This window comes from Amblyomma maculatum, chromosome 1, assembly GCF_055883805.1.
Source record: "Amblyomma maculatum isolate TAMU_Amacu chromosome 1, ASM5588380v1, whole genome shotgun sequence".
Taxonomy (NCBI): Eukaryota; Metazoa; Arthropoda; class Arachnida; order Ixodida; family Ixodidae; genus Amblyomma; species Amblyomma maculatum.
In genome coordinates this window covers 208503536-208516202 of record NC_139344.1, presented here as the reverse complement: position 1 = coordinate 208516202, position 12667 = coordinate 208503536, and the positions used below count along the sequence as shown (strand labels likewise).

Sequence of the window (12667 nt, the reverse complement as noted above, 5' to 3'; positions counted from 1 at the left end):
AAGGTGCTAGGAGCTTAATCATAATTAATTTCGCCATGTTTACTTGTTTCCATATGTTTGTCTCGCTTGATTTCTGTAAAAGCTTCTAGTCCTGTTAATCTCAATTCCTTTCTAGAAATGTTGGTTCATGCTCTCTTGTGAATAAAGCTCCAACTGGAAATCCTTTAAGCTCCCTAGTCGCAGTACACGTTTACAACTGATTTCACTACTCTGAGCCCTAATGAGCTTAACCGGAGCCAAGTTACCCAACTAAGTGAGATACTGCACCGGCGGCTGCGTTCCGGTGGAGGCGAAACTGTCCACAAACGACTGCCGCCGCGATTAGCCTTTAGTTTCCTGTAAACCAATCATTAAACACACACACACGCGTGCGTCTGCTCTCGTACACACTGCGCTTCGCCAGAAGGCGGAGTGCGCCAGCGGCATTTAAAGCGTGGCATTGCGGCATTCTCTCCTTGGAGGACAGTGCAAAGATTTCGCAGTGGCGCGCCGCGTGTGAAGGCGAAGCTTGAGCGCCCTCCTAATTCAAACCGTTTACAACCTGGCTAAACCATGCAAGATCATGCTTGCATGGTCTTCTTCTTTCCTTCCGTCTACGCAGTTCAAACCATTTGGTCCTAGTTGGTGTATCATTTGAGGTCTTTTGGTTTTGATGGACGGCCATTTATTTCCAATTGAGGTTGAATGGTGTAGCTTAATGGGTGGTGAAAACACAGCTGAATTTCGATCGATTGTTTTAGTTGGAAAATTTCCAATTTGGTCAAACCACTGAGTGTCCAGGCCGAAGGTTTGTGTACATCGCGGCTAACACTGCTGTGGGAAACAAAGGGTCTGACTCTCTTCTCAGAAAGGAGATATGTTCCCCGGCTTCGTCCAGGCGCAAGCGGCCGGCGTCTTCGCTTGCCAGCCATCACCGCCGCCGCTCGGGTGACTCACTGGAACCATTCCCGGGGCATGATTGTCTCATTCGACATCACAGAAGTAAGGGAATATCTGCATTTGCAGGCACCGTCATCGGAAGCCGCCACCACGCCGGCGCCTCTTGTCTTCCCCGGTGCGGTCGAGTCAATATGGACGTGTGGAATGCCTTGACGATTTCTCGGCAAGAAAACTACAGCGCATTTCTAGGGCATCTCGTTTACCGACTGACTTACGACAAGGTATATCTTAAAATGTGGCTAACGCAAGCCTACAATGAACACCGTGGTTCCCGCCAAGGGGCTGCCGGCGATCGGCGGTCATCGGAGGCGCCGCGGCGGCGGCAGCGAAGGCGAGGGTTCCATTCACTGCGGTCAGCCACCTCGCCGGAATGGAAGGTAGCGATCCATTCATGTCTTCCTGCCTGGCGCCAGCAGCGGTGACAAGGAATATCCTTCCCTTTTTGGCGGAAGGCAAAGGCGCGCCGCCGAGTTGTCTTAATGGTGTGCATAGGGGCAGAAGTTCCCCAGAGCTAAAGTCAAGGCAGGTGTGTGACCTTGAATTCCGGGAAGTTCAGTCGGGGAAACGAGCTCCCCAGGCGACTGACTTCTTGTGCTGTTTCGGCTTGGTACTGCCCTTGCCCCAACTGCGGTCCCTGGAAATACTTTCTAGGTTGTCTGCCGCCTCCCCGCTCGGCACAGCACAGAGTCGGAGCAAGCGCGGTCGGCTCCCCATCGTCGCGTTCCTCCTTGAAATCCTGCGATTTGTCGTCGTCGCCGGTTTATTGTGTGCTTTCTTTTTCTTGCCGTGACGGGAAAGCTTTCAACCATACTTACTATAATTCTTTTAAACTGCGAATGCCCTTTCCAAAGCCAGCCTAACAGAAAAAAAAAAAAAAAAAAATACTCTTGTTCGTTCACGTACAAACAGCGCCGACTGCAGCGCGTTGTCTGCTCTGAACGATAAATAGATGCTTTGGGAAATTAAAACCACACTTGACGACGTACGCGAACAGCGAACGACGCGGCGTGAAGCAGAAGGGATGTATATGGCTAAAACGGCCGCGGCGCATTTATGTGGCGGCGAAAACAGGGATACTTGACATCAAAGGCGCGGCAGACAGAGGCGAGGCACTGTCCTCGTCTCTGTCTGCCGCGCCCTTGATGTCAAGTACGTCTGACCAACTCGCCCAAACGTTCACGGTTCTTGAAAACAGGGAGGCTGAACAAGTGGAAGGGGACCGGAAAAGAAACTTGTCGCCATGTAGAAAGGAAACAAGGGAACAAGAAATGGGGGGAGGGGGGGGGGGGGGGGGGGTCGAGAGCTGTCGACCTTTAGAAAAAGTGCCGCAAACGTGAACTAAAGGGTACACAGATGAGAATAAGGAGATAAAAAAAAAAAAAAAAAAAAAAAAAAAAAAAAAAAAAAAAAAACTAGAGAGAGGATGGCCTGCTGGTTGAGAAAAGAACTGGGACTAACGCAGAGCTACAATTAAAGCGCGTACAGCGTAAAAAAAGAAAAAGCTGCAGCCAGCTAAGGGAGGGGGGTGGCAAAACTTTTGTTGCGCCAAACTACTTCGCGGTTATGTCTGAAATTGATACTCCTTTTTCTTTTTCTTTTTTCTGCGTGCTGTCGAGACATTTCATTTGTACATCCATCGTTTATTTATTTATTTATTTATTTATTTATTTATTTATTTATTTATTTATTTATTTATTTATTTATTTTTTAATATTATGTTTTACAGTTTAGCCGTAAGTCGAGTGAACTTTATTCATAGGAATTACGCTTGCAAGGACTGCTAGAATGATTTCCCGCTGAAAAAAAAAAAAATCATTGCCTAAATTTCTCACAATTTTATAAGCTTATAAAACCGACCGGTAACATAAGAGAGTGTGCGGTATTTGAATTCTACTTGATCTTCTTGAATTAACTGTTTCCGCGAATATGGGGGACCTGGAAGCACGTAATCTGCTTGCTCTGTCTCTGTAATCAGTCTTACATCGACTTCTCAGCTTTTTTAGAGTTGGATGGCACCAGGTATTTACTAAGGATAATTCTCATTATATAGCTTCCGAACGATGGCATCAGAAATTAACGAAATTCTTTCTTGAGAAAGGTATGCACCTCTAGTAAGTATAGTGTGGATTTAAAGAATCAGTTGGTGGTGGTAGTGGTTTATTATTAAGAGAGGGAGCGTCGTTGGGCGAGTCGGTCAATCATGATAAATTAAAAAAAAAATGTGTGTGTGGGGGTGGGGGGGGGGGGGGGTACTGCGGACAAATATGCAAGGACAAGAAGTTACCCCACAAGCGCAGACTCGCGACTGATCTTATTTGGAAAAAAAAAAAAAAAAAAAAACTTTATATAACTTCAACCTGTCAAGTCGCACACTAAGCGCAGTCTAAAAATATTGCCTTCATTCTGATACAATATCTGATTGATGGGTCACTTACGCAAACTTATTTTTCTTCTTTATACAGAACGCAGAGGGCACAATGAGGCCAACTTGCACGGGACTGAAAAAAACCGCCGGCAAGTTGGCCTCATTGTGCCTTAAGATTATGTCCGAAGGGAGGAGTAAGGCGGACTGCATCAAGCATATCATGCCATTCGTTTCGTCAGATGCCTGATGGGTGTTGTCTGTGAGGTCCATCTCACCTGTGACAGGGTTTACATCGGACAGACAGGCCTTTGTTTTAATGATCGCCGAAAAGAAAACCAGCTTTGGATGAAATCGGGTACTGGGTCAGATTTACCCCTCCACTATGGCGCATGCCTGCATTTATTGGCAGATATTGTTTTGAAGAGGAGCCGTAACCAGGTGGTACGTGACTTGGCCGAGGCGTTCTGTACAAAGAAGGAAGGTGAAGTTTGCGTAAGTGGCCCATTTGGCACAGTTGAAACTGCTTTCATTGCAGTAAAAAACGGCGTCATACGCCGTTTAGACCTCACCTTGCAGACATGCCGCGTGGAGCATCACTCAGCGGTCACGCAATAACTCCAGAACTGGATCGGGGAAGTGTGTGTGTGTGTGTGTGTGGGGGGGGGGGGGTGGTCTCTAAACAAATTGTGTACATACTGAGGGGCCAACGCCCCCTTCCCCCCCCCCCCCCCCCACACACACACATACACTTTCACCCTTTCCTACTATTCGCATTAAAGTCTGAATTTGACGATATGTAGCATGCTGTAAATGAGCCAGTTGTGATCGCAGCCACTTTTGTAGTAGACCTTTTTCATTGCATAAACTAAAGTAACGCTCCCAGAAATCGTGCGGCCCTAATGAAATACCGATGAAATTCCTTAAACGGTGTGATGAGTGATTGTCCTATTACTTGCAAATTTTATTTGAAAAGTGATCATTCTTTACCTAATGACTGGCGCAGCGCTATAGTAGCTCCGGTTTTTAAAGGCTACGGTAATCGACTTCTTGTAAAGAACTTTAGACCGGTTTCACTCACTTCCGTATGTTGCAAGGTTTTTGAACGCATCCTTCATTTTTTGTAAATGAACGACCTTTTGTGTCCGTTCCAGCATGGTTTTCGGACTGGCCTTTCGATGCAGTTGATTGAAGCAGTGAACGATTTTTGCAAGGTTATAGACGAACGTCAGCAGGTAGATGTGGTCTGTGTGGATTTCGCGAAGGCTTTCGATAAAGTTCCGCATCATAAACTTCTTTTTAAACTGCGCAGATAAGGAATCAGTGAAAATATAGTACTATGGATTCAGGCGTATCTAGGTAACCACTGTCAAGTTGTCAAGGTAGAAAGCACACTATTACATAAGCGTGAAGTTCTGTCGGGGGTGCCACAGGGCTCCGTTTTAGGTCCGCTTTTGTTTTTGTTATATATAAATGATATTTCTCCTATCATTCAATCACCTGTCAAAATGAAACTTTTTGCTGATGACTGTTTAATTTACTCTCCTGTGGCTTCCCCGGAAGATCAGATGAATTTAAATAGGTGTCTTCAGTCAAACTCGTGGTGCCTGAAATGGGGCATAAATAAATTACCAAAAGTCTACTCAAATGCATGTAACAAGGAAGCAGAATGTTATGCCGTTTCAATATAATATTGGTGAAAATTCTTTAGATGAGGTAAAGCGTTTTAGATACTTGGGAGTGACACTAACACATAATCTGTGTTGGCGCACCCATATTGAAAATATCTATTTAAAAGCCTATCAGAAGCTTTGTTTCCAGCGGAGGAAGTTGCCGAATGCGACTAGAGAAATTAAATTGATTACGTACAAGACATTCGTGCGGCCAATCATAGAGTGCGCAAGTGCAGTGTGACGTCCACTTCAAAAGGGTTTAAAATGAAAACTGGAAAGATTGCAAAGGATTTCAGCACGTTTTATATGTTCTGAATACCGGCGCACTGACTCAGTCACAGAAATGTTAAACCAGTGTCAGTTAGAATCACTAGAAATGAGAAGAACAAAGCAGAAATTGAAACTTCTTTTTTTCTGATAATGAATGATAAAGTAAAAGTTAATAAACAACACTATGTTACACGTCCTCTGAGGCGTTGCCCACGAAAAAAATAACAGTAAGGTATAGCATCCTATTATTACACGTAGTGATGTATATCGCTACTCCTTTTTTCCCGATGCAGTAGAAATCTGGAACTGCCAAGCGAAGTTCTATACCAAACAGAAGTAGAAAAGTTTGAGATAGGTGTTAAGTCGTTCTTGGAGCATTACAGTGCAAATTTGTAATTCTGTTCTATAGAGTGTATTTTAGCGAAGAGAATTGTATGTGTTTCCCTCCCTGTAATGACCCTCATATAGAGGGTTAACCGTATGAATAAAAAAAAAAAAAATAAAAAGTCTCTGACTGACCATAGTTCATGAGCACGATCAGTGCGATTGAAATACGCCTTACTCGAACTTTCTTAACCTAAGTGTACATCGTTCGCGTGGAACTGCTTTTTTAGACTTATTCTTTGTTCTATATTTCATATCCATTAAAAAGGCATTTTAAACGTTTAATTTCCATGCCCAAATTTCATTCAGTGGTCATTAGTGTAGTTGAATATATTGTGCGAGATTTTACCCTCTGCTTAGTAAATTGGACAGCGCATATATTTGTAGAATAATCTATTTTATATTACTAAGTTTGGTTTTATGATTTCCTTGTTCCTTTAATGTAACCTTCATAGCAGAAAGGGCGTAAATAACAACCAGAACGAACAACAATAACAGTAGCATCCGCTTTTATATATTTTTTATTATGTTGTATGCATATTTTGTTTTAAGCACATTTTAGATATGCCTGCTCGAAAGGGAATGGGTCTAGTAATACGGTGGGATTTTCTTGAAGAGAAATCATATGTCAAGTGTGATGATCATCTAGAGGACCTGCCATCGGCCACAATATACTGAATACGCCGGTTCTCGTCCGCTCTCTCTCTAGAGGACCAGGCAAAACAGACAAATTATCAACGAAAGAAAAGACGAACGGGGTGCCCTTTCTCACTCGTTGGTCCTAATTGTTTTTCGCTGGTGGGAGAGATGTGTTCTTACAACTCGTACAGTACAGCGTACTCTTAAATAGTGATGACCACTGGCGAACCACTGTAAACTGCAACCCGGTGGGTTTGCGGGAACTTCATATTTTTAACTTTCATTTTTAGTGGTGGTGGTGGTGGTGGTGGTAGTGGTTTATTGAATGATCAAAAAGGATGGAAGTGTGCTGCCGGCCGCGGCAACTGCTATCTAAAATCTGAAGCACCCGAGCTGTGCCCGGAAGGAAAGAAAAGGGGACATTGACAGTACAGCGAGGGGAAGTACAGAGGGGAGCAATATAAAAAAAGGACAGGGGGAGCTTTGTACATTATTTACGAAATACGAAAACAAGGACAGCGAGGTGTTTTTTTTTTTTTTTTTTTTGTCTCTTGGGAGCTCGCACGTATTCTTTAAACTGCTGCAAAGGTGCAAAAGAAGGGTTCAAGCTTGCTACTTCTGACGACTGCCCTTCTTCGTCTGCCTATACTGCAGGAAAGTCGTCGGTCTCTTTTCCAGTCAAATCAGGACAAAGCCTCTCCTTTTGCCGAAAAACGAAAGGTCTGGGAATAAAAGCTGAGACCTAGAGGTAGGATACGACAGTTATGGGTGCAATTAATGTGAGGCGATCTTTCGAAGTACGCGTTTGTGTTCCATGCGTAAAAGTAATTATTTAGTTTTATTAGGAATTTCAATATGCGTTTACTTCAACAAGAGCCTTGGAAAACCAGTAGCATCTGCCACGCACCAATTACCTGTTCTTTCGACTGTCGACTTGAAGAAAGAAAAAGTGTTGGCACCGCATGTCAGCACTCAGAAATCTTGGACAACCTTCATAGCACGCACTGCGGAGTCCGCAACTTTAACTACTCCAAAGAATTCTTGCAAAATCGCCAAGTACATATCAGAGTGGGCGATACGAGATCAAACCCAATCCTCATGTGCACGAGAGGCACGCCACAAAGAGCGGTGCTCTACCCTTTTGCGTGTAGTGTTTTCAGAAGTAAAACTGGTGACATGACGCACCGCGCTGTGCAGGTAATCTACTTCTGCACCGGTAGGCTTTGAAGTTCTCGCCCTTCAAATGGCTTGCACCGCCCTCATGCATGTCGTTGCAGGCCATTCCAGCAGTCTTATCACCGTAAAGAGGTCACGAAGCGATTCGAGCACAGATGGAAAGGGAAATAAAGAGAGTGAGAAAGAAAGCAGCTGGTAGCCTGCTTCGCTCTTCCTCTTCTTGGGTTAACAATTAGCGAAGGAATGTGAAAACCACTGACAAAAGTAAAAAATTGCAGCCTGCTTTGTTTTCGTGCAGCCCTTATACAATCGAGCACGGAAAGTGGGGTCTCAGCTGGTCCTAGTGCTGGTAAGGTTCTAGTGCTAAAATGCTGGTAAGGGGGTCTCTACCCCCCGAGGCCTCCCTGACTTTAAGCACTGACCAGAGTAGGTTCACTGCAAATTTTCAGAGTATAACATTCGTTTCCCGTTCGCTTCCCGCCTACTGGCTGATGGAGTCACTTGACAATTCATATATCTTCGAAGCGCGTCTGCGTGTCTTGTGCGGTAGGTTCCTTTTTTTTTTTTTCGATTGTCCACCGAAGCCACGCGGGAAATTCTCCGCGTGGACACTTCGGCGTGTCCGACCCCCGTTGAAATGGAAGACGCCTTTGGATTGGGCCGACAAGCGGTAGCAAATATTTCCCGTCTTGACGCTATAAATAGTTCTCTTCTGCCCGCAAACGCCTTGTTTTAAGTCAACGGCGGACATAAAGGCCCCGCACGAACGTTCGCTTGAGTCTGTCTGCGCATGCGTGACGCGCCGATTAGATAGATATATGTCCCATGTCAGATATTTCCGCGGCGCTTGCTGCGCGCTCGCGCTGGCGCAGAGGCGGCTCGCCGGTCATTAGTTGACGTGCACCAATCAGAGGATGCCTTTCGCGCTGTCTCTGTGATCTAACTCTGTCTTTTTTTTTTTTTTTTTTTTTTTACATTGGTGCTGCGCTGCGTAGAGTTATGCATACAGTCAGTCGATCGACAACGAAAGGTTCATCGCCGGAGTGTAGCGACGGCACTCGCTGTGGCTGAAGGGCTTCAGCTGTGGCTCGCCAGCCACAAACAGCATAAAAATAAATAAGTTAGAGAAGCTATGTGCGGAGAGGTGGCGTCTGAGGTGCTGCCTCTATTGCTTCCTGGAGCACCGCGCGCAGGTCAGCGCATTGTTTACGGCAAGCATTGAATAAGTGAAATGTGCTTAAAAATCCTCGTGTTGCTATCACACAAACAGCATCGAGGCGATGGAAGTCGCTCCGGGACAAACTTAAAGTAGCAGTCGAACTGTTTCGGTCAATTTCAGCCTACGAAGTCTTGCAACAACACAGGAGCGAGTACGCCAGCTAGCCACTGTAGCCAGAGACGCTCCATGGAGATGCGTACTTTTTCCAGTGTTGTCAGGGCGCGGCACTCGGCGCGTAGGCGCCTCGCTTGTGCGCCTCTCGTGCGCCCCGTGGAGGCCACGCTTAACAGTGATGACAAGGAAGCAGAACTGATCCAGCTAAGATACGCCCGTGCAACACCATGCCTACGCTTGCGCTTCCTGGACGGATATCGGAAATAACTGTTTTTCGTCGGCATCAAGGAAGAGCGCCCAGAAGAGAATCCACCTGACCTGCTCACTCTTTGCGGGAAGGAGACCGTCCGCGCCAGTGGCGCAGCGAGAAATTTTGTTCGAAGGGGGCTGACGTGCTGTGCGTCCTCTGTTTATAATTTGTCGAGGTATCAAATACATAAATAATAACGGCGATGTCATTGCATATTAGATGCTGCAAACGAATTCTTGAGCCCCAAACAATATTTTGAAAATCGCGGAATGAATTAATAGTCGCGTAGCACTTTGTGTAGGTGTCCATCGAAAAGTGATATAGATTGGCGCCTTATCCCCCAAAATCTGCTTAAACGAGCAAAAAAAAAAAAAAAAAAAAGATTTTAAAATGGCTGGGATAATTAACCAGAGCAAACATAGTTTACAGAATGGAAGCTCGATTAAGCATAACCTGACACGGTTTGCTGCGGTTTATCACATTCATGGCTGTCTGCGAACCTCGATCAAGGATACCACAGAGCATTTTGAAGGGGGAGGTCCTAGGAGGCGAGCCCAATTGGCAGCGGTGGCCGGAAAGGGTAGATGGAGGCTGCGGTCATTCTGTCAGGCAACGTATATTTCTGGAGATATCCGGTACGAATAAAGTTTGGCAGGTGTGTGAGGAAGCAGCAGCAGATGTGAGAAATAAAAGATTGCGAGCGCCGCTAGTGTTCCTGTAGGAACACTAGGCGCCGCTGGCTCCATGCGCCACACTGAGGCAAATCCCGGCGTCAGATGACCTTCACGAGTGGCAGAATTAGAGCTAAAGCTCTGAAAATTCGCGCAATGGATTTGCGTTGTTACAGGCGCTATCACGATGCTCTTAACATGAAGCTTGGGAGGTTCAGTTCAAACCGTGTACATCTTGCTAAACCATGCTTAACAGAGATTTCGCTCGTGTACGAACCCATACATTCCCGCCCATTTTTTCAAAGTTTCGGGGAATCGAAAGCGGCTACATGGCACCCACCCGTCTACTAGACGTTTCTGTACATCTCGCAGCCATCTAGCTTACTATAGTGCGCACACAGTTACAAGACGACTTGTGGAGATATAGAAGGATTGTATGCGCATACGAAAACCTTTTCCATTGATAACCTGTCTACTCGAAGGCTATAATTAAGACATACCTCGCCAAGATACACCGCCCCTATATATAGTGCTCAACACATAGACACTGCTTAAAGTTTGGCTCCATCGAAGGGCGATCCGAGCACTGGTGGAAAGGGAAATGAAGAGGGAAAGAGAGAAAGCGGCTGTTTGCCTGCTTGCAAATCGTTTTATTCGAAGGGGAGAAAGCATTATTATTTTTCTCCATTTCTCGTTCTCGAAAACGTGTTAGAGGCTCATAATACTCACTGTGGAACTGTCGAAACGCCAGAGAAGAAATCTTCCGATTATACCACTGACAAGGATAAAAATAATTGCCTGCTTTGTATTCATTCATAAGGTCCTTATACATTCAAGCTCGGGGGGTCTCGGACCCCTCTTAAATTTTACTAGGAGTGTCAGACCCCCCCCCCCCCCCCCCCCGAGACCCCCCTGACATTAAGCCCTGCACATAAACTACCGCAGCGAAGCACTCACTGCATGCGCGATTCTATGTCCACTAGGAGAACCTCCGATAATCGAACATATCAATCACACACGCGTCCTCACAATGATTTTTTTTTTTTTTGCCGTGACAGCTTCCAGACGACTTAACATATTTGTTGAAGATATTATCGATGTCTTTTCTGGTGATCAATTAAGATCTCAAGGTGTCCACAGGACATTTTGTGCTCACGAGGCGTTGTCTTTGTTCGTGTACATCCGGAGCCGTAGGCGTGCTCGGGGTTCATTATAGTGTGCGACGATCATCGCGCAGCGCCTCCCCCTCTCACCAAAGTACCTACGGCCAAATAGCAGTGCAAATTATGATGAGGATTTGTTTACCAAACATTTGTTTGACGTGATGCCATTGAAGCGTAAAAAGGAATAGTGTGGGCTTAAAAATTTAACAAGCTTCGCGCCTACCGACGACGCGTTCTCACAACGAGTTCTTTGAGTCCTCGGCTTATGCAAACGTGGCAAGTGAGAAGTTCTTGTAATGCAATTGCATCACGGGTACTCAGCCGCCAGTATCATAAACAAAAAAAAGAAAACCTGCATGACCATAAACTAATTGACTTGGCGCCCCGCTGAGATTACCCCCCCCCCCCCCTTATTTTTCTTTTTCTTTTTTTTTTCCCTGTGCGCATGCTTATAATATACCTATGCCAGCCACACTGTCAATGCCTGTCTCGCGCATTCGCCAAATCTCTGCACAATTGAAAAGGGCACCAAAAAATAGCTTTGAGGCGTCCGCGCAAGACTATACCTTAAATTATAATGCTAGTCCCTATATACTGACTGCAAATAACATATAGGCTTTAATTCAAACACTAACACACGTAGATCGTTGCATGGCTATTCTAGGAAGATTGCGATTGCAACACATATATATGCTTTCTGACATCTAATTCTGCTGAGCCATTCGCATATACGCTGTGTCCCACTACCCGAACAAATCGAAAGGACGGTCACGGACCGCGGCTGCAGCCGCGATTTACGCCACTAGTGATATCAGGGGCGTAGCCAAGAGGAGGGCTTATGAGGCTTCTGTCGAAGTGGTCTGCTGGGAGTCCTCGTCTGTTCGTAACAGTATAGTATGCAGATACTGCATTATAATCAAAGTTATATAAGCACACTGGAGAGAGTGCAGACAACCATTTCATCTGCGGGTCCGTTAGGAACACTACGTATTAGAACTAACCTTAATTGTATGGCTGGAAAACTGGCTACGATGAATTTTCAGTTCTGCATTCGATAAATTGAATAATCTTCGTCTGAAACAATAAATGCTCAGCATACTCGATGGAATGGAAGCCCCGGAGGGTACCACCATTCTTCCGTGCAATTTTGCATCCCGGCATGCAGAATTTATGGCTCAGTTGAGAGGTGACAAATTTGTGAAAGGCATCTCGATACGGAGGAGGCTGAGCAGCAACGTCAGCCTCCCTCGAAAAAACTTTCTGGCTATGCCACTGACCCTGGGTGATATACCTATATACGACATTAAAGTGCACGCTCGTGAACAATCGGCGATGAGCCGGCGCCTACGTCTCCATCAGATCTTTCAGTTCAGTTATATTTGGGAAATGAAGCTGTCATGCGGCTGTGATCATTTATATGCCGACCCTTCCAAAATTTTACCACCCTTCGGAGTAAATAACTGCGATAATTGCAGCTCGGCTCCCTTTCAGCGCTAAAGGCGCGCCGCATTCATTGCCTGTTGCCGTTGTCAAATAGGAGAAAGACGTTTTTTGCACGCTTTTTTTTTTTGGGGTTCTTTTTGTGTGTGTCTGTGTGTGCAGGGGCGGGGGAGACATGCTGCGAAAGTTGCTCCTTGTCCCGTCTGGTCTTGCTGATAGTCCCACTGCGTAATTCCAGGGGCTTTACAACTGCGGAGTTGGTCGCGTCGCCTAGTGGATTCGGCCAACACTACGTTCGCAAACCTCGCCCGTACTACCCCAGGTGGCGCAGGCGCTTTAACCAGTAGGTGATGTACGCTCGCCGGTA

At 45.7% G+C, this 12667-nt stretch overlaps 1 protein-coding gene across 9 annotated transcripts in view; it reads left to right on the top strand.

Annotated features, from left to right (window-relative positions):
- Positions 1-12667, top strand: part of LOC146205469 (uncharacterized) — a 42275-nt gene that overhangs the window by 22361 nt on the left and 7247 nt on the right. For 5 of the 9 annotated variants that reach the window (XR_014704191.1, XM_084590160.1, XM_084590161.1 and 2 more), the window contains one exon: positions 12539-12643. The exons of 3 other annotated variants lie outside the window; for them this stretch is intronic. Coding sequence is in view for 4 of the 6 variants with exons in the window: in XM_084590160.1 (XP_084446286.1) it covers positions 12539-12643 (105 nt within the window). In the remaining 2 variants the exon portion in view is untranslated. Of the gene's footprint in view, positions 1-3713; positions 3797-12538; positions 12644-12667 lie in introns of all 9 variants that reach the window. One more of the 9 variants, XR_014704193.1, reaches the window with a different exon arrangement.